The 25,487-nt window shown below is 50.2% G+C and overlaps 4 protein-coding genes across 4 annotated transcripts; 2 read left to right on the plus strand and 2 right to left on the minus strand.

Moving 5' to 3' along the window:
• Positions 1-13,854: 13,854 nt before the first annotated feature.
• On the plus strand, positions 13,855-16,530 carry PV10_01154 (uncharacterized protein). Its single transcript, XM_016365324.1, has 9 exons — positions 13,855-13,968; positions 14,022-14,059; positions 14,123-14,362; positions 14,417-14,435; positions 14,513-14,731; positions 14,777-15,249; positions 15,311-15,780; positions 15,836-16,187; positions 16,241-16,530. Exons 1-9 carry the CDS (start codon positions 13,887-13,889, stop codon positions 16,409-16,411), a joined length of 2,064 nt encoding a protein of 687 aa, XP_016228973.1. The 5' UTR covers positions 13,855-13,886; the 3' UTR covers positions 16,412-16,530.
• A 2,922-nt stretch (positions 16,531-19,452) lies between these two features.
• PV10_01155 (uncharacterized protein) lies at positions 19,453-20,049 on the plus strand (the record flags this gene model as incomplete). Its single annotated transcript, XM_016365325.1, has 2 exons — positions 19,453-19,943; positions 20,010-20,049. The coding sequence occupies 2 exons, from the start codon at positions 19,453-19,455 to the stop codon at positions 20,047-20,049; spliced, it is 531 nt and encodes a 176-aa protein (XP_016228974.1).
• Positions 20,050-20,645: 596 nt separating this feature from the next.
• Positions 20,646-22,816, minus strand: PV10_01156 (uncharacterized protein). Its single transcript, XM_016365326.1, has 2 exons — positions 22,472-22,816; positions 20,646-22,419 (listed from the first exon to the last, which is right to left on the minus strand). Exons 1-2 carry the CDS (start codon positions 22,551-22,553, stop codon positions 20,774-20,776), a joined length of 1,728 nt encoding a protein of 575 aa, XP_016228975.1. The 5' UTR covers positions 22,554-22,816; the 3' UTR covers positions 20,646-20,773.
• Positions 22,817-23,323: 507 nt separating this feature from the next.
• PV10_01157 (uncharacterized protein) lies at positions 23,324-24,098 on the minus strand. The gene has a single exon (XM_016365327.1). It carries the CDS (start codon positions 23,766-23,768, stop codon positions 23,442-23,444), a length of 327 nt encoding a protein of 108 aa, XP_016228976.1. The 5' UTR covers positions 23,769-24,098; the 3' UTR covers positions 23,324-23,441.
• Positions 24,099-25,487: the final 1,389 nt, after the last annotated feature.

The following is a 25,487-nucleotide window of genomic DNA, read 5'->3' on the forward strand; positions in this document are numbered from 1 at the left end:
GCATGCTCATGATACCGATGCGTGGATGGCTCTGAATGGTGTCGTATGGGATTTCTCTGGATTTTCAAGCAAACATCCCGGCGGCGATGAGATCATCACAAAACATCTGGGGAAAGATGGCAGCAAGGTCTACAACGAAATCCACTCTCCCGGACTCGTTCTCCGACATCTAGGTGAAGAGAAGAGATTAGGTGAGATGGAGGCCGAGTGCAGCGGTGGGTCCGCTGCTTCGCTACCGAAGGATATCAAACTTCCGGACGTGCAATCAATCACGAATCTCCTGCAGTTTGAAGAGGTTGCAGAAACAGCCATGACGGAGAAGGCGTGGTTTTATGTTTCCGGAGCGACAGAGGACGGTATCACCAACGACGCAAACAAAGAATACTTTCGACATATCATGTTCCGTCCGAGGGTGCTGAGAGGGGTTGGAGTAGTAGACCTAAGCGTATCCTTTCTCGAACACAGATTGTCGTGTCCCATTTTCGTTGCGCCAACTTCTTCGGTCAAGCTGACCCATCCAGGTGGTGAGGTTGCCATTGCGAGAGCATCAGAGGCTTCTGGCGTTCCTCCGATCATTCCTTCAATGAGTTCGTTCTCCATGTCCGAGATTGTTGACGCCCTAACTCCTGGCTACCCGTTCTTTTTCCAGCTTTACGTCCATCGTGACCGTGTCGAGACGGAACGATTATTGGACCAAGCCTGTCAATTGAATGCTCGAGCGATAATGGTGACGGTGGATCTGCCTGTGCTGTCAAAGAGAGAGGTTGAGAAGCGGCAATCAAGCGTGAATGGGCGGGCTAATAAAGTCCATCTCAGCCGACAGTCTGCTCCTCCTCCAGCAAATACAATCATCGATCCAGAGCTGAACTGGGACACTATTCAATGGATCATCAAACGGACAGGGCTCCCAGTCTTTGTGAAGGGTGTTCAACATGCCGAAGACGCTCTGCATGCGTTTAAGATCGGGTGCGCGGGTATCTACCTGTCTAACCACGGTGGCAGGGCCCTGGACACGGCATCGCCTGCTTTGCTTGTCCTTCTCGAAATCCGAAAGACGTGTCCAGCTGTACTGAGACAGATGGAAGTGGTAATTGATGGGGGCATTCGTCGTGGATCAGATGTGTTGAAGGCTATCTGCCTTGGGGCCAGTGCGGTCTGCATTGGTCGCCCATTCCTTTACGCGCTGTCTTACGGCGAGAAGGGTATAATTCAGGCATACCAAAGTAAGTCCTTCCGTGACCCGAACAGACAGCAGTGATTCTAACGTAACGGACTTTTCCGTAAAGTATTAAAAACAGAGCTACAGATTGCGATGCAATTGGTCGGTATCACCAGCCTGGATGAAGCTCATCCTGGATATCTCAATACTGCCGCACTCGACGCTCTTTTGCCCTCGCCAAACTGCTTTAGTCACCACGGACTCGAAAGGCGTGCGTTAAAGCTGTGATAAAAGAAGACTGATATGACCGACAACCGCTGCGCGCTAGTTCCATAAATTTATATGAAGCAGGTAGTACGCCTGCGAGTTCTATCCCTGCTACTCCAGCGATTAGACGAAACTCGTGTCATGCTGTCGAATGTCCACGGTATGCTGCACATTCGAGGCGTGGGCCATTATTCCAGCAGGTTCAAAAAAAAGAACTCAGACTCGTTAATGGGATGCATATCTTACGAACAGGGACAGATATCGGCTGTCTCGAACGAAAACCCGCCATCAACCAACCAACCAACCAAGCACACGTTAATAGTTGCTGACTTAGTTTGGCCTGTGGGAGATATCCTGGTCTAATCAAAATATACCAATGCTGGGGTTTTCTGCAGATGGCGAGAGTTCTATTTGATCTGACAACACCGCATATCCCGTATCAACACTTTGGTTCGAACTCGCCCTTCTGCTTGGTCCGTGTGGACTGTGGAGGGGGGAGATGTGGAATATACGGGCATTCAGCGCAGACGCTGGCGTGCATGGCACTCAATCCCGGAGGTTCCGTACCCCTTAATCACAAATCTCTACGGGACGTCTGTTTAGCCAGCACGCGGGTAAGTCGAGTCAGACTTTTAGAGCCTCGGTCTCGAAGTTTCGGTGGACCGTGATCACAAGCTCCTCTCCGGCGACATTGCCATTACTGACTTTACAAAGACGTAGAAGGAGTTAGTAGTTCGTACCATTCACTATATGGGTCGATTGGCTGACGTGTAATCGATCCTTGGTAACTCTTCGACCGACGTTGTCTTACATCCATGCAAACTCAGCTGGGTTGCAGTCTTCCGCGATCAATCCATGGATGGCTGGTGTGGGACCAACACCATAGTTGTTTCCTCGAGTATCTGAGTTCAATATTAACACTTCTGGGAGCCCCTGTCATTTATTGGGGTCTTAAATGTGGAGGAGGAAGTACATCTTTCTGTGAGCGAGTGTTGTGCTCGGGGACATTGGAATTTGATACTACTCGATTTCTCTTATTTAAACTCACACGTATCGGAGGCGTACTTCGATACCAAATCAATGTCAGCTTAGGTAGCAAGACATTCCAAATCTTGTCGTTATGAACTATTGATGCGGTTCGCTGTAATCTCAGACAACTTTCTGACATTTTGCAATTTTCCAGGAAGGCGACCGACAAGTTCTTAAAACGCGGTGCACAGATTAGCATTAAGCTTCAGGACGTATATCCAGGAAATGGAGACGAAGAGTTGCTCGGTGCTTAAATCGTGGCTATGACAAAAGTGTTGTCCTTTGACAAGGTGGTACCGCATGCAGGCGTTTGCTGCCACCTCACGCATTGTCGTGGTGATGGTAATGATGATGATGCGATGAGTGATGTGGAACACTCTCGAAAGCCAATGCCTCCGGAAGTTGATACTTGTCTCTGACAATGAACCAATTACCAACGGTGAGTACCAAACATCCAGCACCGACAACCGAAGCCCAATTCATGTTGTCACTGGTGACTGGGTAATTCAGGGGGAAGCTCAGGAAAACAGCGAGGAAGCACATCCAGCCGATCATCAGGAAGTTAATTACGATGCCCGCACGGCCGAGATTAATGTAACGGTCCGCAGGCAGCGCTTGCCGACCTTGAAACACCAACAATACTATCGGCATGCCGTAGGAGAATGCAAAACAGACACCCCCAGATCCGTAAAGGGCATTCAAAACATATGCAGGTGCAAATTCGAGAAAGTCGAAAGCGAGCGCCACCACCGCGCACGCCATCACAGCGTTGAAAGGAACAAGGGTTTTTTCGCTGACTTTGCTGAGCCATTCGCCAAACGGGAAACTTCCGGACTTCGCCAAAGACCAGGCAATTCGACTCTCGCCAGTCAGACATGCGTTACATGCCTGGATTAAGGATGCAGAAAAGATGATGCCAATGGTGACTAGGAAGCCCACATTGTTCCACGCGTCCCAACATATCTGAAAAATAGGTTGACCTCCCAAAGGCTCTAGGAGGTTCTCTGGGTTGAGCGTACAGAACAAGAGGACGAGAACCATGACGAATGCCCCTAAGAATGAGAGAAGGAATGATCCAATCATAACCTGTGGTACACGCCGGTGAGGATTAGGCAACTCTTCTGTCAAATGCGTGGCGCCATCGGGAAGACAGAGAGCCGTAACTCCGGGCAGCATTCCCAGACAGAAAACAAGACCGTTAGAGCCCCAACCAGTGTTGTTGATCACATCGATGAAAACCGTTTTGGCGTCGGCCTTCGGATTCGCCTTAGCGAGGAGAACCACAATGATGTAGAACACGGCCACATTGATTGCGACGACAAAGAATTTGGTGACAGCAGGATAGAACTTGATAAGCCAAGTGTTCATTGCGATGGCAATTATGAACATGGCGATAGACATCAGAAAACTCTGGTACTTCTGCGGAATGTAGTTGTTGCTGATAATGGTGGCGGTCCCGAGGATGAACTGTGTACTGAGGAAATAACCGCCAGCGACGGCGAAATTCCAACCCCAAAGCGTCATCACTCCGTTAATGTAGGTTAGGAAGCGAGCGTGTTTACGGGGAGCAAGGATGGACGTCCAATATGTTTGACCTTTGATCTTATCTCAGAACAACAATCAAGAATGTGGAGATATTTGTCCACTTACCGGCCACATGGGGATAGGCAGATGACAGCTCTGCGAAATTCAATACAACGTTGAATTGACCAACCGCTGCCACGAGGAAACACCAAAAAAAGTAAGGACTCCCTCCCACACCCAAGGTAAATTGCATGAACCCTGCGATGGACAGCGGAGCGCAGCCTAGGGTGTACTGAATACCCAGCACGCTCCAGAGGCTGAAGCGCTCCTCATCAAGTCGAGTGATGGCATGCTGTTCAATAGTTGCTTCGGTGACAACAGGTTCAAGTGCCTCGCCTATGGGCTGCTTGACGGGGAGGTTGTTGGTGTCTTCAGACATATTGCGGTAATTTGACACGACGTTGTGAGTCTATCAAAGAGAAAGAGTTCCAACAGTTGTCTCCTTGCTACTCCAGGTATGCGGGAAGACCGACGCAACTGGCCAAACATTGGTTCGCCTTATATCTTTGCTGAGGTCGTCCAAGGACTTTCAGGTCTTCGTCTTGGGATACCTGTCTGAGAAGCGCAGTGGCACTTCTTGCCACTAAAAGACAGCTTACCCACCCAGAAACCTTAATTAAACGGAATGTCCGTCTGCAACTGGTGGACTTGGTATCATTAATGATCCGATTCCACGAGTTAGGGAACGATAAGCAAAGCCTATTTGCCTTATCTCACCCACATCTGATGTTTCTTTACTGTTAGCATGCCTCTACTATCAAGGAGATCTGTAGTGGTAGGATGATAAAGGTAGATAGCAATCTTGAGGGGTGCCTCTCCCAGTGATTTGCAAGCTGGGTAGTTGAACTCGTCTTAAGGTCCGACTCGTACGCAGCTTAGGTCATAGTACTGACTGCCGTCAGACGGCAAAGCAAATGGCCGATAGCAAACTTCCGGGGAAAGACTAATTTCCCCGCACTCCCACGGATGACAGGTTCCAAAAGGGCCGGGGTCAGATGAGGGCAAGGAGAACGGATGCACGGGGGTTTTGGGAGGACGGGCTTGATCAGGGAGAAAGGGGGGTGAAAGGGGGGCGGTTGTTCGGAACTTCCGGCCTTATTCAAGCTTCGGTCAGCTATTTTGAAGATACCAATCTACAGCCACCATAAAACGAGTCGACTGGAAAGCCCTGATGTATTCGGATCTCGGTGCCCTATATTGATGTGCGATTAAGAACTCCCCGTCAAGAGCTGAGACTCTGACTTCTCAAATTAACCGGCCATCTTGTCGTCGGCGTGATTGTGAACCGAGACGCGTTCTTCTTTTGTGTAGGGCATCCTTTTCAGCGATGGGCAGCCTCGACGTAACCGGTGGTATCGACAATGTGGTAGGACTACACTATTTGTTGATGATGCTCCACACCACTAAAACATAGCCCAGGTCTCCAAACTTGCTCGAGATTTTCCTGAACAGGTCTTTGAACCTGGTCAGCTCTCATACCATGCTTCGCAGCAAAGTTACTGGTCCGAGATGCTGAAAGAGATTACGCCAAGGTGCTTTTTTCAGCCTCATAAGACCGCTGAAGTTGCTTGTGCTATTTCGCTATGTGCCAAGTCACAGAGTCCGTTCGGTGTCAGGAGTGGAGGCCACGCTCATTGCTGGGGGGCTTCGTGTGTTCCTAATGGCGTGCAGATTGACTTGCTAAAGCTCAATGAAATCATAGTTGACAGGAACGATAACACCGCTCGTGTTGGTGCAGGCAACACGTGGAGGCGGATCTACAGTGATCTTGAGAGACAAGGCTTCATCGCTGTTGGCGGAAGATCGTCAGATGTCGGGATCGGTGGATTTCTTGTCGGTGGTAAGTGATATCTGCGACGATTATAAATACAGAAAAGATCGTGTCTAAGATGCTGACATGCGGTACAGGCGGAATCTCGTTCTACGCAGCCGAACATGGCTGGGGAATAGATAACGTTCTTGCTTTTGAAGTCGTTCTGGGTTCAGGAGAGGTAGTTACTGCAAGCCCGCATAACGAGCCGGAGCTCTTTCGAGCTTTGAAAGGCGGTGGCTCTAACTTAGGGGTCATTACGTCTTATACCCTCTCTATTTACCCTTACCATGGCATGTGGGGGCGTCGTACACTAGTCGACCCTAATCATGCCCAAGACGCAATCGAGGCTTACGTGGACTTCATTCCCAGACTATTTGACGACCCAAAAGGCCACACGATTGTCATTTTTGACGGCGTTGCGGGAGAAATCATTACTCGACAATATCTGGTGTATTCACAGCCAAACCCAAATCTCCAGATGTTTGATCGCCTGCTGAAAGTACCTACCCTCGAATCTCCGCTAGGGCAAACGACCTATTCAGCGTTAGCAGCAGATATTGCTGATCTTCAAGCTGGTCATAGCCTTCGCCATAATTGCGCCACAATGACCTTCAAATTAGACGTGGACATCATGCGGTACATCTACGATCTATACGTGGACGCATGTCGTGCAGCAAAGGACTGGGCTTATGGATGTCTGGAATTCCATGCCGTACCTCGTTCTCCAAAGCCCGAAGAAAACATGTACAACTTCACAAGGCAAGACGGTCCCATGGTTGTCGCTATGCTAGCCTTCGCAACTTCAAGCTCTGAGTACGACCAAACAGTCTTGGACCTGCAGAGGACCATTCTCGGAAAGGTCAAGGACGAAGCGATCCGTCGTGGGCTCTACCACCCATTTGTATTTGCAAACTATGCGGGTTCATTTCAAGATGTTATTGGAAGTTACGGCGAGAGCAGCGTCAACTATCTTTCCGACATGATTAACAAGTACGATCCTGAGCATATCTTTCAGCGACTCATGCCTGGTGGTTTCAAGGTGGAAGCTGCTCTTCGTGAACGACTCTATGGGCAGAAATAGATACTATTGAATTAACTCCATGAGGTATATAGAATACTTGAGTGGCTCAAATCATCGAACTCGTCTCGTGCAGGGGTTTACCGAGTCTATGATTGGCTACTACCGTTCTATCGTCTTGGAGAGGGACGGATTGTGAGGATAAAGACGGAGAAAGCATGACGAGTCCTGGGTGAAGGCCTTCTCAATGAAACCATGTTCCGAAGACCTAGGTGGGTGAAATGGGGCGTATAATTACCAAGCCATGCATCCATGTTCCTCCCAAACAATCTTTCAAATGCTATATCAGACGATAAGTAAGGGCTCCTCATATTTTCACGCCAATCTCGATGTGCACCATCTTCGGTCTCCGAAAATTTTCCACATAATACGACCCTGAAGCATAATTTGAGGGGACGAAGGCACGATCAATGCAGGGTGTCAATTTGAGCCTAGGGCTCTTGTTTGGGCACGATGGGATATCGAGGGAGCTCTCCCTTGGCCCATGCCCTTGTCAACAAAAGTGGTACCGAAATGGCTTACGGAAGGGCCCTGGGACCACTGTCATGAATATTATTGGCTTAACACAGGCGCCCTTAATATTTGTAGAAGAGTTAGAGCTGCGGAGGGGTCGATCTTGTGTAAGGCTGTATCTGGAGGGTAGATAAACGATAGAACAGCCCACTGGAGACTGTCTCGTGACTGTCTCGTGGCTTCATCCCAGTTTCTTAGCCTTCCGTCTCACTTCTATCATTGGCCTAATTCGGGTCCTAAATGATGGAGTTGATGGTCTGTCCATATTCGGGCAATATGGTGCCATCATCATCGAAGAATTTCACTTCGAGCGTTTCAACGCCGGATTGGACGAGACTCTGCAGGGGTTGACGCCCGCCAGGCTGTTGGACTTTTGACGTCAAGCAGCCAGTAAAGTGCTCACTCGCGGAACGAAGTTCCTTATTGAAGACAATTAAACTCATGTACCAAGAATAGTTGCTGTCGGAAGTTCCGAAACACCACGCGAAACCGCTGTGGCAAGCCTAGCGTGTTTGGCTACGTAACGTCTGGTGGCAAGCCACGCACTCTACTTTTGATTACGACCAATAATTTATATGGTTGGGAGAGGGAGAGGGGACAGAATACGATCTAACCTTGATGTTCGGAAACTCCGCCCCTTCTTCTCCTCTCCCTCCCCTCATTCGAGTCGAACATTCCCCCAGATTTGACTCCTTCGTCGCCAACTCGTCGTGACCTTCATGCTACTGTCCTGTAACCGCTATCTCTAGAATTGGCTTGACCTAAAAGCAACTCCAATTGAACAGCTGCGCTAGGGTGCATAGAGCAACCAGGACTTCGTTATCATCGTCGCCACGCTATCTTCTTCCAAGGGCTGCCACGGTCCTCACAGGTCTCAGTCGACTCGTCTAGGCATTTCCTCAATCTCGGAGACTCCACTTTATTCAAATCAGTTGAGGAGGTGCATTCGAAGCGTGATCGCAAGAACCACAGGTGCTAGGTAGCATCCCCGTAGTACAGCCGCACAGGATGTTGCGCTGGAAGTGGAAAGCCAATTGTTGACGCGATAGGACGGGGTATGTAGCACCATACTAAAGTAGAGGCGTTGATTTGGGTGGTCTCATGATGCTCTTACATGGGCAGGCTATGAGGGTTCACTATGACAAGTATCAAGTGATAAGATGAGCGAGCTGTATGACACCTTTGACGTCGTGTAGCTGCTAACTGCATGAGAGCTACGGCGACTTCATTGATTCGTCGGGCAGGATCTCATGTATTATAAATTGTTCGGCTAGTCAAGGCCGCAGATCGCCAGTCGAAATTGTGAGGTTCGATGGGTGCTTGGCCGCGAGCTCGATAGTCACTACCGATTGTGGTGCACGCACCATGCCCTACATGAACAGGATATCAAGGTACGGGGCAGGGGAGAAATAGCATTGCTTCTGAGTAGAATGCTTTCCATTACAGGTCCTGATGGGTCCGAAAGGGCATGCGAGAGTGGTACCTTGGGTGGACCCGTTCCAATATGATCATTGGCTTGTTGTCAGAATTTTGTTTGCGCCCTTTTGAAGGACAACTATGCACATCATGAGCCGACATGGCCAATCTCTTGCGTCTGTCTGAACCATTCGTTTCTTTCTAGATTCTGCGGACTTCTGGCACAACATATATCAAAGTCCTAATATATGATCGACTCGTAGCCAAGGTCAGGACTATCCATATACCAGGCTTTGTCCTTGCCATCTGCATCCATTGTGCAGAACCCGTTGCCCAGGTAAGCAAACCGATTTTCGGAGGTCTGAGTCCATATGAAGTCTTCCCATCGGGGCTCCAGAAGCATTTGGAACCAGTGTAGGCGACTCCCAGGATGAGACAGTGCCGGGCCTTCATCCTTGCCGCCTTTCAACCAGGAGCGGCATTTGCCACCCCATACCGTTTTCATGATCAAAGTATCCGAGTGCTCGATGAAATCCGCCACGGCTTCTGCTCGTGGCTCCACGGATTTGTAGTTCTGCGTTTGCATTTTATACAGCAGGCGAACCAGGTATTTGGTGAGGTGTTCGATGCTAGGGAGTGCAGAACCATGGGTGAGTGGAGAGTTCGGGCCCATAAACACTGTTCTTTGTCAGAAAGGGTCGGCGCATCAACCCACGAGGAGAGAGAAAGAGAGGGACTTACGAAAGTAGTTGGGAAAGTTGGGCACACCAAAAGACAGGTACGCAGTGGCCCGGGATTTCCACAGCTCTGCCATGTCAACGTTATTGCGGCCGATTATTGGAAAGCGAGGTCGCCAGGACGTCTCGAAACCAGTAGCACAAATGATCGCATCGAGCTCGTAAAACGTGCCGCTCTTCGTCATAATGCCGTTCTCGAGGACTTGCTGGATGCCGTCGAGCTCGACAGTCACGTTCGACGCTTCCAGGCACTCCAAATATCCCGTCCCAGGGGTTGGTCGTCGACAGCCAAACCCGAAGGTCGTGGGGATCAGCTTTTCAGCCAGATCCTGCCTGTCGGGGCCGAGGCGGGTCTTCATCATCTCGGTGATGAATTTCACGGCCATCAGTTGCTCGGGCGAATCCTCAAAGGCGAATGCAAACCCTCCATTCATCTCGGCTTCGATCGCTTTACGATACTCCAAAAACTTGGCTGGGTCTTTCCGCCACGACTCCTTCTGCTCTTCGCTGTAGTCGAAGTTTGCTCCATTGGGACCGGCAAAATCCTTGGCGTACGAGGTCGAGATCCACGTGGGAGTGCGAATAAAGGTGGTTAGATGCGCAGCCTCAGGTTGCAGAGCCGTCACTATCTGGATGCCAGAGGAACCGTTGCCCACGACAGCGATACGCTTGCCCCGAAGATCAGCTCCAGACTTCCAATTCGCCGAATGCAGAAGATCGCCCTCGAACGAATGCAGTCCGTTGATATTGGGCCATTCCCAATGGTTTAGAAACCCACCCCCATTCACCAAAAAGTGGCACCAATCTTCCTTATGCTGGCCGGACGTGCGATCGAGTATTTGGACCTTCCAGATCCCCTCCTCTTCCACCCACTGAGCATGATCCACTTGGTGTTGGAGATGAACGTTTTTTTCGAGGTCAAACTTTCTAGCCGTTTCCTCCATGTACCGAAAGATCTCCTCCCCGTTGGCGTAGAACATGCTCCAGTCAGGATTCAGAGACCAGAGGAATTGGTAAATGTGTGAGGGGATGTCACAGGCCACCCCCGGGTACGTATTCTCGTACCAGGTGCCACCGATTCGAGGATTTTTCTCGTAAATGACGAGCTCAACGTTGTTCATATGTCGATTGAGCTGGTACGCTAAGTTGAGCCCCGTGGCACCAGCACCAATGCATAGTACTTTCAGGTGACGGGCCTCGCCCAAAGGATGGTCCTCTATCTCATACATCTTGCGATGACCTGTCGGTAGACCAAGTTGCTCGATACCTACACTGCCCATGTTAGAGCTCGGAAGATGACTGCTAATACTAGTAAGACGAGAGAGTGTTGAAGAAATAACGGCCATGAATGTAAAATCCGCTCGAAAGTGCACAAGATATTGTTCGAAGCTTTCTGAATGTCTTATCTCCAACTTCTGGCATAGACGGCGACCGACCTCAAGTCGCGGGGGGGCGATCTCGCGAGGACCGCGTTTGACTCAGTGGTTCGCCCGCTTACCATAGGGATCAGGGGAGTGAGGCTCCGAAAGTGAATGGCAAAAGACCAGCTCGACTGCCGGGGGTTTGGGACCATCGGAGTCTCCGATACCTTGGATCCCGTGTGTTTCATCCATATTGCGGAACGGATTCAGATCCAGCGTTGGTTTTGGACCTCGTTGCCAGGAACTTCACAGATATTCGCCAACCTATCCCTGGTTGGGCCCTATCATTGATCCTTATCCATCCAATCGAGCCAGGTCTGTATAAGAACAGTGGCCACCTCCATCAGTGGTCTGAGGCGCCCAGGACCCGGAAAAGAAGCAATCCGAGGCATAGTGCTGAACAGCTGATCCTTATCTCTAGGAAGCAGATGCCTGGTGATTCACATGGGACCGAAAAATGTTAACCACTATCCGAAACAGCATCGGTATTTGGATCAAGCGTGTAAGAAATATCAGTGCACTCATCCGTACTGAGTTCAATGTACAAACAGGTTAACGATCATCAAGGCGCTATGGTCGGCACCTTTCAGGCCAAGCGAAAGAAGCACATAACATGCTGTATTCAGGACTATCTAGACAGCGGCAGCAGCAAGCTGTGTGGAGGTGACCAGCCCGGTCGGTTTCAAAGGCACCTCGCACGCACGAGTGTCGGATAGTTCAGGACCAGGACCCCGTAATTGAGCTTTATGCTGTTGTACAAAGGTGCCAACGGCGTTGACATAGCGCTGTACGTCATTGGCGGTGAGCTTCAGATGCAACGGTGTGTAGCCTCGAACAGCAATATAGATGCCACTGGCCATCATGTGCTGCCAATATAATGCCTGCCATAATCCAGCTTCGAGGCCTGAAAAGCGGACGTTAAGCATGCTTCCACGTCCGGTTATGAACATTGGGGGTAGTCTCTCCAATGACTGCTCAGCACCCACTTGTACTGTCGTCTCGTGTTCAAAGCTGTCAATCTCAATCAGATCGACGGCGGGTGAAGAGATATTCTCAGGATAAATTTGCTCCTCTATGAGAATCTTCTGAATCTGCTCCTTGAGTTGTTCACCCAATTGGTTTAGTCGAGCAACCTCATCTGAATTGTAGATGTTCAAACCTACTAGTCCAGCGCTCATGCTCAGGATATTATTGTTGTAGGTGCCAGGATGGAACAATTTGCCCTTGGCTGGGTCGAAATACTCCATAAGATCTCGGCGACCTCCGAATGCTCCAAAGGTCATGCCGCCAGCGATGTATTTCCCGAGGGTAACGAAGTCTCCGCGAATACCGACCGTCGCACTGTAGCCAGCGAAACCTAACCTCGAACTCATGATCTCGTCGAGAATGAGAAGTGCGCCTGTGGTGTCCGACACTTGACGCAAGTACTGTAGAAATTCCTTGGTCGCTGGTCGGCAGCCTCCCGAACCTTGCACGGGTTCGACCAGAATAGCGGCGAGACCATCATCCGCGGGGAGACTTGCCACAACGGCCGCTGTTTCTGTAATGTTGTTGTAAGGTGCAAACACGAAATCATGTGGAAGGTTCATAGTTGGTGCCGTTGAACCCTTCATGAGCGCCATCGGAAAGATGAGGGTGCTGCCATGGTAGCCACCGCTAAAGACGAGAATCTTGCGGCGCCCCGTGATGGCGAGAGCAGCGCCGAGAGCACTGGTATTGGCCTCAGTGCCGGAATTTGTAAATCGTACAAGATCGATGCCCGATGGCCCGAAGCGGTCGCAGACTCTTTCCGCAAATTGTTTTTCCAGTCGCGAGTTGCCCCCAAAATTCCAACCTTGCTGCATACCAGCCATGACGGCTTGAGCAATGCGTTGCTCGGAATGACCATAGATTCCTGCGCTGAACTCGCCCAGGAGGTCCGTATATGTGTGCCCGTCGACAGATGTCAGAGTGGAATCTTTACCCGAATCCCAAGTGATGGGGAATGGTTCTGCATGAAGCACTGTCCGGGTGTTGCCTCCGGGGAGATGGCGGTGCGCATTCCGATGCGCTTTCAGAGATTGGGGATTGCGTTGAGTATAGCCCAGTTGTGCCCTATTCAAGGCGTCTTCTGCATAGGTAAGCTCAACCATCTTCAAAAATTGTTGACCTGTTGTTATGAGGGAATGAGTTTGCCTTGCAATAGGCCTGGGCTGCATCTGATGGGCGAGGCATATTCTTTAGTTTGTACAGACGTCCAAGCTGTGTTGCGGCGTCTCGTTTCAGCGAAGGGGTGGGGAGTGTCAGTGGCGAAACACAATGGAGCGATAAGTTTCGGAAATTCCGACAGAGAACCTGGTCATCGTCGAACTACTAGTAGATGCTACGCCAAAGCCATGGGCACCCCTGAGAGCCCTCGGGCCAGCTCTCGCAGGGTTCGCACACCCCCACGGACAGGGATCTACTATGGTCTCAGCAAACCTGAACCTTTGCGACGAGTGGTAGGCAATCGTCAGTTTTGGAGATGGATTTTGTAGCACTTTCAGATTGATAGAGTGCAATCAAGGCAATGATGCTTCCATATTTTCTTTTTCTTTTCCATTTCTTTTTCTCATGATGTGCTATGAAAAGAAAGTAGCGTTCTGGACGCAGTTTATCATTCATGAGCACGTGACATGACCCAATATTGCGATGACCCCAGTGGCGCTTTAGGGGTGGAGGAAGAGGGGAAGGGTGATAAGATTCTGTTCTGGGAGAGAGCTTAGGCCCCTCGGCCCCTCGGTCGAGGACAAGAGTTAAGGTTGACCAACTGAGCGCAACTTCCGGCATGATTCCTTCAATCTCCTACCGACAATACAGGTCGACCGACCATTTTATTGAGTCCTCGATTATGGAGAATTCGGTCGTCCAAGACTACGCGAAGGTACTCAGCACGTGTGACCTTTGTCGACGACGCAAATCTCGATGCATAAGTATACAATCGATCCATGCGAATCAATGTAAACCCGAACTCATTTCTAGTCAGAAAAACATCCCAATGACATCGCCTGCACTTTCTGCATGGTAAGGCTTCATCGGAACCTGGTTGGCGTATAGTAGCATGGCGGTCCCTAATATTGCACTCAGAGCAGAGGCGAAAGCTGCCATTTCTCATTCATCAAGCAGCGAAAGTCTCGCCAAATCAGACCTGCCTCTCGAGGTAGCTCGATTGAGCCCGTAGCAACTCCCTGCGCCTTATCGCAGCTGCCACCATCGGCATCTTCAATCCAATCCAGTGTGCCCGCAGTACATGCAAGTCAGCCGTCACCTGAATCATCAGATTCTAACGCGGTTGAAACCACGGAGGCAGATGGCGTCACTTTCCAGGTAACGTTAATTAATAGGATCATCCATGGGTCCATATCGACTGACTGGACACAGCGGACTAGCAACAAGTACAGTATGCCGCTCTTGCGCCCGAGCCTAAGCTCAAGACTGGCACAAACTTCTCGTGATTGCGATGCTGATCATTTCTAGTCACAAGCTGTGGTCTGGCATTCTTCTCGGAAAATAACCTGGCAGAATTAGCACGGCGGCTAGGCCACGACCGCGTCCGAATCTTGTTGCATGAGCTTGGAGCGAGCTCCAGGGCGAATCAGGCAACCTCCATCAGCCGTGTTGTCAAGACTCAACCATTTGATGCAACGACTGTGCTCCAGCCACTTACAAATGAAATGCGAGCCACATATATCGACGGTTAGTATTGGAGATCCGACCGAGTACATTATCTGACCTTAGTAGCCTTTTTCGCGGAGATCTACCCGATTTACCCCTTCTTGGACAAGCAGGCTTTCCAAGATGCAGCGCTCGGTCCGCTCGCAACGGAAAAACTTCGAAATGACAAGTCGTGGGCACTTCTGTATTGCACAATCTTGAGCTTGGGAATTCTGGCGCGCGAACAAGGCTCGTTTCAACCAATGCAAGGCTCATCGTGGAAGTTGTTCTCCTATATTCTGGGGTCATTTTGCGACGTCTTGTTCGCCAGAAAGTCTCTCCTAATTGCACAAACACTTACAGCCATGGCCATCTTCGCCATGGTCCATTCCAGCTGGCCAGTGGAAGAGCTACTGATCACAGAGGCCGCACGCATTGCTTTAGCTCTGCATTTAAACAAGCAGGCACCAAGTCGAATCGATTCTGCAGAAAGGCAGAGGACATTCTGGGTGATCTATTGTATTGAGAAGGAATATTGTTTCCAGTCCACGCAATCTTCAGTTGGTGCCCCTAACATGGGAGACTCCTTTCCTTTATTTTCAAGCTAACCGCTGATGGAAGGTGTTTAATGATGTCGATATCAGCTGCCCGATCCCTGCGGCCATCGATGTAGCCGACAGCGATGTTGATTGGCTCCGGGTACAGGTTGACTTGAGCAAAATAATCTCGAATGCTTCTGTAACATTGTTTTCGGCACTGTCAAGGTCCCGAAGCGCCGAGTCTTGCGAACGCGAAATCTGTCGCATCAGGAATGATCTTGAAGCATGGAAAGCATCTCTACCTGAACACATCCGACCCGATTACCCCATTCGACAACGATACTTGACCAAACCATCTTCCCTGTACGCGACATTACAGACCCAAATGCTTTACTATAACCTGCAGATAGCGATCTGCAGACTCTTGATACACGTCAACGTTGACCGACGTTGCATGGCCGTGGCAGAAAGCAAATCGATGCTGATGAAAACCGCACGGAGGATCGTTGAGTTAATGTCGTTTATTCCAATCGAGCCTTCAACTTCCATGAAGTTTGTTACCTCCAGAGGCCCCTGAAGTATATGTTGACACGCTAAATTCGACTAGCATCATCGGATTGACACCTATCGTCGCAACCTTCATTCTCTTTGACCTGGTCATCTACAATCCTGACCATTCGGAAACCCCGCACAACCTGATTTTCCTGGATATTGCGGCTGGTTATTTCCAGCGGCTCCACGTTCTCACCGGGTCTTCAAATAATGGCCATCTTATGGCTGATATGACCCGGATCGCTCGGGAATATACGGCCGCAAAATGCCAGGGCAGATCAGAGAGTGTTCCTAATGCCCAATTACGCCACGGCGGTATAGGGGCACCGGTTGATGCGACCGCATCTGCTGATCATGGTAACGTCGACCTTGAACCGCCGAATAATCGGGTGTCCATCCCAGATTTAGTAAGTTGTAACTCCATATGAACGAAGCTGCGGCATTTTAATCATGGGATCAGACTCAGGATGCATTGTCAGAAGCTAATTATATAAACTTGATGGATTACCCCGCCGTCGACGCTCTGTACGGGCTCGATGGGTTTTATGGCGACGAGTTCAGTATGGTATCAAGCATTCTAGGCCAGCAGCCTCTCTTCAACTTTGCGGAATCGGATGACATGTTCGGATGACTCGAGTGGCCGAGGGTCAGGTGTTTGAATTGCGTTCAATGGTCACCATAGTAAAGTATGGCATTTGTACCATGTGCAATTTGCGGACTGTGTAGTATCATATGGGTCTGAATTCTCACCAAGACCTTCTTCTGTGCACTGGGACATGATTCTCTCGAACCTCTTAATTGCAGCGTTATCACAAGATTCTCCTTCTTAACCTCGATATGTTACCGTGATTCGCTCCACTGTCATGCCTTGTGCTGCCATTTGATCTGGTGTGACCGAGCCCGACCGAGGCTGCTACGTGGGCGCCTGCCGGGAATGAGTTTGTACATCGATACAAGGAGTTGACAGCGTGAGAACGGCGTGAGAAGGGGTGTCACCATTCATGGCGTCAATTGAAGTGTGCAATATAAGAGGAGCAAACGCGAATGACATACATATCTTGGATAATTCATGACGTACCAAAACACCATGCGATAGGAATGTTCCCGTGAGCAGATGTTGCCTTTGTACGACATAGCAACAAGCGATATTCGTTGACCGAAGCAGTTATAGTGACGCACCCCAGATCTAGTAAGCACGTAAGTGGCAGTCTACACGTGGTCTAGGTCTCGCTGTGGACTGCCTACCTAAGTATCTCGAGCTACCAGATGAATTCACAATTTCGATAGGAAAGCCATCTACATATATGATTCCCTCATTGTCAACTTTGCGCCCAGTCGGACTCTCCTATGCTTTAGGGGCTGGGTGGCGTGTTCAGGGCCTAGTGTGATCTGATTCCTTGTGCCCACCGCTTGGGCATCCTAATTAACACTGCGTGCCAATCACTTGTTTACTTCCACCAGTTGGAGGCCCACAGTCACTGCCCAGAAACAGTTTACACTGGCTGAATCCACCGAAGGCCAGTTGGCAGGCGGTTGGTCTGCGGCATCTGGAAACTCCGAAAACCAGACCATTTCTTTGAGCCCCTGTCCCTTCCAAGCCACCACCCAGTACCTATAGTGAGGAATGTCTAGTGGGAGTGTCTAAGAATTGCGCCACATTGTCAACACTCAATTCCTTTTACATTTCTTCTACTGCCTCTATCATATGTCGGGGTGCCCTTGAAGGTCACCCATCGTCGAGTCCTCTACCCCTCTTGAGTGCCTCTCCATCTTCTACCACAAGTTACAAAAGGAAAATATTCGAGCACCACAACAAGGTCTCACTTAGATCGTGCGCTGGGCGAATTGATGCCTCCCCAACACCGCTGCCTCAGTCCATTGTGCAGCCGTCGAAAGTGGTTTTCAAAGTAGCACGCTGGTCTAGCTCAATTTTCGTGAACATCATATCAACAACATACCAAAGGGCACGATCATCGCTGCAAGCACTCCCTCGAACAAATCACGATCGATTATACGGACGCAAAGAACAGTCAACTACGCCTAGAACAGTCGACATCGTGATGCCCAAACAGGTCCGTCGTACATTCACCGCTTGCTGGACTTGTCGGCGGCGTCATGTGCGTTGTGACGGCAACTTGCCCACTTGCTGTGAGTGCGAAGGCCGTAATATCACCTGCGAAGGATATCACATTCAACTGGTCTGGATCGACCCGAAAACCGGCCTGTATCCCACACACTTACGACGGAAGTTGAATCCGGAAGAAACATGGCAGAAGATCCTGGTCTACGAGGACTCGCAGCTCTGCCACCTCCTCTCAGACGATAATGGCGTCATCTGTGACTGCGAATTGCATCTTGCACCTCACAAGCCCTTCGGGGTGTTCGCTTTACGATGAAAAAAGAAAGAGACCTTTCAACCTGCGCCATCTCCCATCACTACAGCCACTAGCAGTCTAAGTCCGTCCCTAGTCTAACTCCCATTTGGCTATCGCCTCTCCAAGCATGATCTTAGTTAGGTTTCGTAGGAAACTCATACATATGTTTATACTATCTATTCAAATTAGGAATTGCTACCTACTATATTGTCACGGAGGCCCTGGCACCGGCCCCCGAGGAAGTTTTCTCGACCCATCCCGTGCCAAGACCCTACTAAGGTCCTAGGGTGTCAGGGAACGGAGTTTCCGTCTAGTTAACGGCGTTAGAAGATCTTTAATCCTATTAGACTATTTTCGGCCTCTTATAGTGGGATAGTTTCGAGCCTTAGAACCTAATACTAGTGCCTAAGGTATATATAATAAGGCGAGTTCAAGGTTAAGCCAGGTCACCTAATACTTATATAAAGCGGTAACGTAGAAGCCCGAGTAGGCGCGGAGGTTTACTAAGAGATGTCAAGATTAGCAGCCGTATGTAATCTGGGCTCCTGGTCCTGGCGTCTTCGTTGTTCTCGTTCCGGTAACGAAGAGGAAACGATTGTCAGTAGGCTATGGCGAGTAATGCCAGCCCAAGCCAGGTCCAATAGAAAATACGATAATGTCTAGCCAGACGACACGGACTTCTCCATCCATCCCAGCCGCTGCTGGGATGGAATGTGCCAGCCTGATTGTTGTGCCAAGTTGCCTGTCCAAGTGGCGACGCTGCGCCTTTGCCAGCCCCTCACCCCACACCAGTCGTTTGAGTCAGAACAAACAGAATAGGCGGGAAAGCGCGTGCAGGTTACCTCTGTACACGAGGACCTACAGACTGGGCAGAGTACATGATGTACTCGTCAGCAGCATTCTGCCTGCCTGCCTGGCGCACACCCACCGGTAAGGCTGTCCAGCCTGGGAGTCGAGATTACATAACTTTGACGGGCCCGAAGATAGACAGACGGACTTGGATGGAAACTCAGGCGCTAAAGTAAGTTAGCGCTCTTGCCTTTTTTTTTTCCAAAAGCCGCTCTTTTCTCATAGCCATAAGCCGAAATCAGAATCGATGCGGATGTGACCGTTCCATTAACTGTACACTTGAACAAGGTGTCAAAGCGAAGCGAAGGAGGTTTATAACACTCTCGACTCTCCAGCGGATCAAGCAGGACATGTAGACATCATTCATCGTTGATTCGAAGAGTCATTAGTATCCATCAACTTCAAGCATTGACTTTGGTATTCACCCAAACAGTTCCAAGCCAGAGCCATGGCCCCAGTGGTGGGAAATCCCCTGAAGACGTCTCAATCAAAGCCGACCTCCCACCCTCACCGTGGCGACATTGCAGCCAGGGAGAAATCCCAGAGCAGATCGTGTCGAGACGTAAACGTGTTGCCGATCCAAGATCCAGTCTCACGCCACAGCTATGACTTTGTCACTGAGGGTTTAATGGGTTCTGGGAATTCACATCGTCAACACCAAGCTCGAACATGGCCATCCGACAAGGAACAAACACTGGACACTGCCGTACGGCATCCTGGTTATGAAGACTCGCTGAAGAGTCGACGAAATGGAGTTGCTGCGTGGGTCACTCAAGATCAACGAGCTAGTAAAGATGACCATCGCCCACTCCTTGACACCGCAACGACGCTGTTCGGACACAGCAGTCATCAAGGCCGAGAAGCCACGGCAAGAGAAGTGAAAATACCTAGGGGATCAGCAGATCCGTTTGTTGGTATTGGTGCCCAATTCCAGACCGAGTAAGTCGTACTCTTGTGGGACCCATCAACCAACACCCATAACTTGCTGACAAAGATTATTGACAGCTACCCCACAAGACTTAGGGGAGATCTTGATTTCATATGATATTGGAGATCGATAAGCACCTGTGAATCAGTCCATTCGTCTCTCTGCTCGCATCTTTTGGCCAGACATATCTGGATGGGAGAAAGGTACCCCCCCTTGGGCGCAAGGCTGGCTTGAATAGGGGGGATCGGCTGGTGGGGCAAGGCAAAGGAGCAACGGCGTTCCTTGGAAAGAGATTCCCTGTTCAATGTTGCACGTCGATGAATTTGACTTTGACCAAGTCGCACAAGTGGAATCAATGGAGGTTTTTAAAGTTGACCTTCTGCTCCACGGATTGGGCTCGGCGATTACTACTCGGCCGCGGGGCGCCGTATACGCGCCTAGCGCGGCGTAGTGTGAACACCGGATGGCGGGAAGTGCGAGATGCCGCGGTGGGGGTCCGGAACTTGTCCCCGCCTGGTACTCGTGCACATACCTCATTCTACGCATGCGGCACGGGAGGTTGCAAGGTCCTGCCTAGTTGAACTGATGGGCTTGCAGATGGAGCGTGTTTCTGGTTGGCAACGTTGCCAACATCGTGGGGTGTCATAGAGTCTAGATAGTACTGATGGCAGGTTGGGGGCATCACAATTTGTTTGCCTGGGGCGCGGTGGGGGGATTTGTTTTTTCCAAAACAATGTGCTGCCGTGCAAGCGCCGGCTCTAAGTACCACAATTTTATCTATGGGCATGTCTATCGTTTCTATCAGTCATAACGACGAGTGAAATGGGATGAATGGCCCAGGCTAGGCCTTTTCTAAGTCGGTGACCTGGGCATGATCTCGCTCCAGCGAGTTTTCCCTCTCCCGGTCCCTCTCAGCTTGTTCAGCCTTATCCTTTGCCTTGAGTTCCTTCAATTGCTGGCAAAACTTGCTGTTGGCCCTAATACTGTCACCGTACCAGATGAATACAAAGGGAATGGCGACCATGCCTAAGCTGAGAAATGCAAGGAGACTGCAGGCCCAGGCGACTCCCAAGGTATGAAACATTGATGCAGAGGCCAGAGGCAAGACAACTCCAAAGAGGCTTCGACAGGTGCTTGCAATGGACTGGGCGCTGGCGGCAAAGGTCTCATATGCATCGGTCAGATAATTAAGCAAGGCCATGAATATAAGAAGGAAGCCCATCCCAAAGGGCACGCCTGACAAGGTTGGGACGATCCAATGGGTACCTTCTCGGGCACTCCAGCCGATCCAGAAGAGCGCAATGACATAGAGTGGTCCTCCGATGCATGCGAGGGGTAGCCGGTTGTATTCTTCTTGCTGAGTCCACGGCGCATTCCTTTTTCGAGCCTTGGCCACGTACGCATCCCACCACATCCAAACAGGGGCAGAAGCCACCGCGCCGAGAGTAATTGGTAAGAATGCCAAACCGGCGACTCCTGGTGACCATTTATAAACGGAATTGGGTCCCTGAAAAATAATGGGGTAGGCTTGGAAATAAAGGTAGAAGATTCCATATGCCAGAGCACAATAGGCACAGACACACATGACAATGACCTCTTGGAAGAGCATGCGCCAGGGCCGTGTCATGACGACGGTGAGGATGTGTTGGAAACTCTTCTTTTCAAGTTCCGACTTTGCCACCCATTCGTGATCTCCCGTGTCATTGCGCATTTGTCTAGCTTTCCGGCGAAGAAGAACGGGAGCATAGGTTTCGGGCATTATGAGAATGATGGGAATAGTGACGGCGGCAAAGATGAAGCCAAACCAAAATACCCAACGCCAGCTGGCGGATTGGCTAATGAAACCAGAGATCGGAGGGGCAATGATGGGGCCTGCTGTGGTGGCAACCATGAACCAAGCCATACTCGTTCCTCGTTGCCGCGGATCATCGTAGAGGTCGGCGTACATGCCCCCAACGATACCGATAGGACCAGATGCACCAAGGCCACTCACAAAACGGAAGAACAACAGCAGCGGCCAGCTGGGAGCCAAGGCACATGCCATGGTGAAGACGGTTGCAACCAGGAAGAAGCCAAGCATGACAGGCTTCCTTCCAATATACTCAGACAATGGAGCGGCAATGGTCGGACCAACGCAATACCCTGCTACAAAACATGATATCGGCAAGGGAAACTGTACTGAATCTTGGACATTGAAATATTGGCGAAGAGCTTCGATAGCACCGCTAGGGAGGGAGGACTCTAGGGTGCTGTTGATAACCATGATAATGCCAGCGACGACTATGAACACCTTCTTGGGCTTTGACCAATTGTATGGGTTGTCGGCATCGTGGGCTCCAAAGGTGACAAGTTTCTTGGGATCATGTTGGTGCACAGGCACATGCTGTTCGGAGACATCGTCATCGAATTGCTGGAGACGAGTCGGGGTTTGAGAGTCGGTGGATTCGGTACCAGGAGAAGAAGGTGAACGTGGACGAGGTTGGGGCACTTATTCAGTCAGTGAATCTGCCAGGTTGACAACGCACAGGTTCGACCCTACCGGGAACAGGCTGGGAGATGGCAGCAGGAGTGCTTAGCGTTTGCTCAAGTTCCCTCAGACCATGTTTCGCAGAAACCCCCATTGCCTAACCAGCGTTTGGAGGGAGATGCGAGCAGAGGAGTGAAGAGAGGCGGTGGTGATTGGAAATGGTAATGTTGAAAATGAATTTTCTCATACTCAGGCCAGGAACAGTGTCAAGCATGAGCCAAGGAAGGATGATAGAGGGACTCGAGGGACAAGAATGAATGGATGTTGGGCATGACCATGGCAGTGTCTTCGAAAGGAGTGTAGAGGGGAACCAGAGAGGGCTGAGAGTGCAGACGCAGCAGGAGAAATATCATTGTGAACATCCTCAGTGGTGGATATCTGGGGTTAGTACTATGGGTATCAGTTCGATGATGATAGAGGCCACTAGCAACGAGGATCGGCTAACACGGCAGACTGAGAGATTTGTAACTTTATGAGTTGAACAAGTGGCGGTGGTAGTGGAGGTGGTGGAGGAGCAGAGGAGACAGGGTCAAGGTTTCAGTGGAGAAGAAGATGGAGAGCACCAGGGCGCGAGGGGTACGAGAATTGTACCAGAATGCGATGCTTCAAATGGGCGTTCAATTGTGCGGGGAAGAATTCAAGACTCCAGTTGAACTTCAGGGGGTTGTAGGCGTGAATTGGAGACCTCGACGGCCCCTCGGCGCTGGGATATGACATCGTAGGGCCTACATTGCTTTCGTGCTACCTAACTTGGCTGCACCGGTAAGTAGTGCCTTTAGGCACTAAGGCGCCAAAGAATGCAAAAATTAGGTACTCTGGCACGGTAGGTACCTACGCACCACATCTTGAAGCAAGCTCATCATCTTTACTCAATAAACTTGTTCAATATTGTACATATTAGGGTTATTGACAGTAATCAAACGCCCGCTTTACTATGAAAGAGAAATGAACTCCGCCTAAACTGAAAAATTGTTAGGGGAGGTTAGGGGAGACTCCCTCCAGTTTTCTGTGCCCGGATCACATCATCTACCCACTTGACTGGGTCAGCGTCGAGATCCTCTCTACCACTATCGGTGCTTTTCCTCGCCAGCGACTCGTTGGACTTCTCATTCTGATCAGGTCTGGTGGATGTCTGAGCCAGATCATGGTCACTAATGCCTGAAGGGGTTTTGCCTTTTTGGGAGGCATATTCTTGTTCCAACTCGCGGTATCGATTCTCGTAAGCCAAACGCTTCCTCTCTCGTTTGGCTTGCTTTTTATCGTGAATGTGGTGGATCAAGAACCCAGCACCAAGAATAATAGACGCCATGTTTCGGTGAGACAACCCAGAGATCGAAACGTGGGCCTGTGGTGAGATGGGTTGTGGACTTGGATGATTGGCGTGAGGGTTGTGGTGGATGCGGTACAAAGGACTGACAGGGTCTTGCCTTGTAGGGATAACCACGGCTAACAGAGAAGCGATTAAAGCTGGGACAGGTTCAATCCAGATCGCAAGTCGTAGTACAATGGTAGTCAGTAAGGAGTAGATTATGTATAATGTTTGCGTAAGTACCTAGTAGTTCCAAGTGAGGAGGCAAAATGGTTTTAATGGTCTCTCGGCCCTTCTTATGTAAGTCGATTTGGCTGGGATCGATTTGGCTTATTTCATGATTTCATGACGATGGCCATGACTCCAAACCAAGTCGCTTTGCGGTTCGCCGCCAAGGGAGAATTTGGAATGCCGTTTGATGCCTATGCCCCGCCTCACTCCAATTCAAATACTTTTTCACAAAAGTACCAATGAACGCTTTCATACTCCCATCTTTATTCCAAATTGGTTCATTTGTGCATTGATACTCCTTGGGCTACTGCGAGGCTATGACTGGTAACGTAGTAGCAGCACAGCCTCATCCCCATCCTCTCCCGCACAGCCTCTAACACCTTTGGCAGAAAGGATATGATTTACCACCGAATTCAAGTCCTCATCTCAGGTACTGGGTCTTTAGTGAAAATTCCTCGCGCACTCACAAATAAATTGCTATCTTTCTCACTAGACCTAGAGCACTAGTAGAATACAATTACGCGCGAAGTTGGGGCACCGGTGCACTGCGCCTCTCTCTGTTCCTACTACGTGCCTTCTCTGTCCCGTGATTTGAGAGACATTTGAGAGACATTTGAGAGACGAGAACTCTTTCATTGGCCTTTGATTTTCCCATCATGTGGATCATCATTCGTCAGATCAGATCAGATCGTGCTCATCAATGGGACCAACTCTCTGCCATAGCTCCTCTCTCTACCACCGTGAAGCCTTCCTTAGGCTCCTCCATGCCTGTCTCTACATCCTGATGGCTCATTAGGTCGCTGCCTTGATCCCGCCCAGATCTTCCTTCGACAATTCACATCTCTCCCCCATGTCGTCAGGACTCTCACCCCCCAAAACACATAAGCCTCCTCAACGACCCCTTTTTGTCGTCCACAATTTTTCGATTCAGACGGACATCGGTGAACTTCTCTCCATTTGGGCCCGTCAATGTCTCATAAAAGGTAGGAGGGGGCTGAGATGGCGTCACAAGAGTCTGCTGATGTCTCTTCTTCGAGGCTAAGGCTGCCGAGTAGACATGAAGCTTTGCGACAGGATTGTTCTTGTTGTCTGGCGAAAGAGGTGTATCTGGGAGTACAGCTCCGCTGTTCTCGTCAATGGCACCTAAGAGAGCAGGTTGTGGTGGTGTAGATCGGCGCGGATGGCCCACAAGTTGTGAGGCTGAACTTGATCTGAATGCTCCTTCTGCTGAAGAAGTTGAGTTGGGGGATGAAGGTGGTGATGAGTAGCATGATCTATAAGTGCTTGACGAAGATTCGCTAGAGCATGACGATGTTGGTGATGGACTCCGGGAGATTGGAATGTCCACCACGATTGGAATATGCTTGGGGCGGTCGGGGGCCAGAATGTCCACCACGATTGGAATATGCTTGGGGCGGCCGGGGGCCATTTGCTATACGAGATTCGTGAGTGTCGAGACGTCGCACAAACTCCCTTCTGTCCACAAAT

The sequence above is a fragment of the Exophiala mesophila genome (assembly GCF_000836275.1).
Source record: "Exophiala mesophila strain CBS 40295 unplaced genomic scaffold supercont1.1, whole genome shotgun sequence".
Lineage (NCBI taxonomy): Eukaryota > Fungi > Ascomycota > Eurotiomycetes > Chaetothyriales > Herpotrichiellaceae > Exophiala > Exophiala mesophila.

Bases quoted from the DNA above. Each gene is read 5' to 3' on its own strand.
- PV10_01156 (XM_016365326.1), bottom strand. From the start codon at position 22,553: ATGGGGGTTTCTGCGAAACATGGTCTGAGGGAACTTGAGCAAACGCTA. The intron at 22,420-22,471 runs GTAGGGTCGAAC...TGACTGAATAAG, and splicing joins CATCTCCCAGCCTGTTCCCG to TGCCCCAACCTCGTCCACGT.
- PV10_01154 (XM_016365324.1), top strand. From the start codon at position 13,887: ATGGAGAATTCGGTCGTCCAAGACTACGCGAAGGTACTCAGCACGTGT. The intron at 14,732-14,776 runs GTTAGTATTGGA...TGACCTTAGTAG, and splicing joins GCGAGCCACATATATCGACG to CCTTTTTCGCGGAGATCTAC. The intron at 15,781-15,835 runs GTTTGTTACCTC...AAATTCGACTAG, and splicing joins GAGCCTTCAACTTCCATGAA to CATCATCGGATTGACACCTA.
- PV10_01157 (XM_016365327.1), bottom strand. From the start codon at position 23,768: ATGGCGTCTATTATTCTTGGTGCTGGGTTCTTGATCCACCACATTCAC.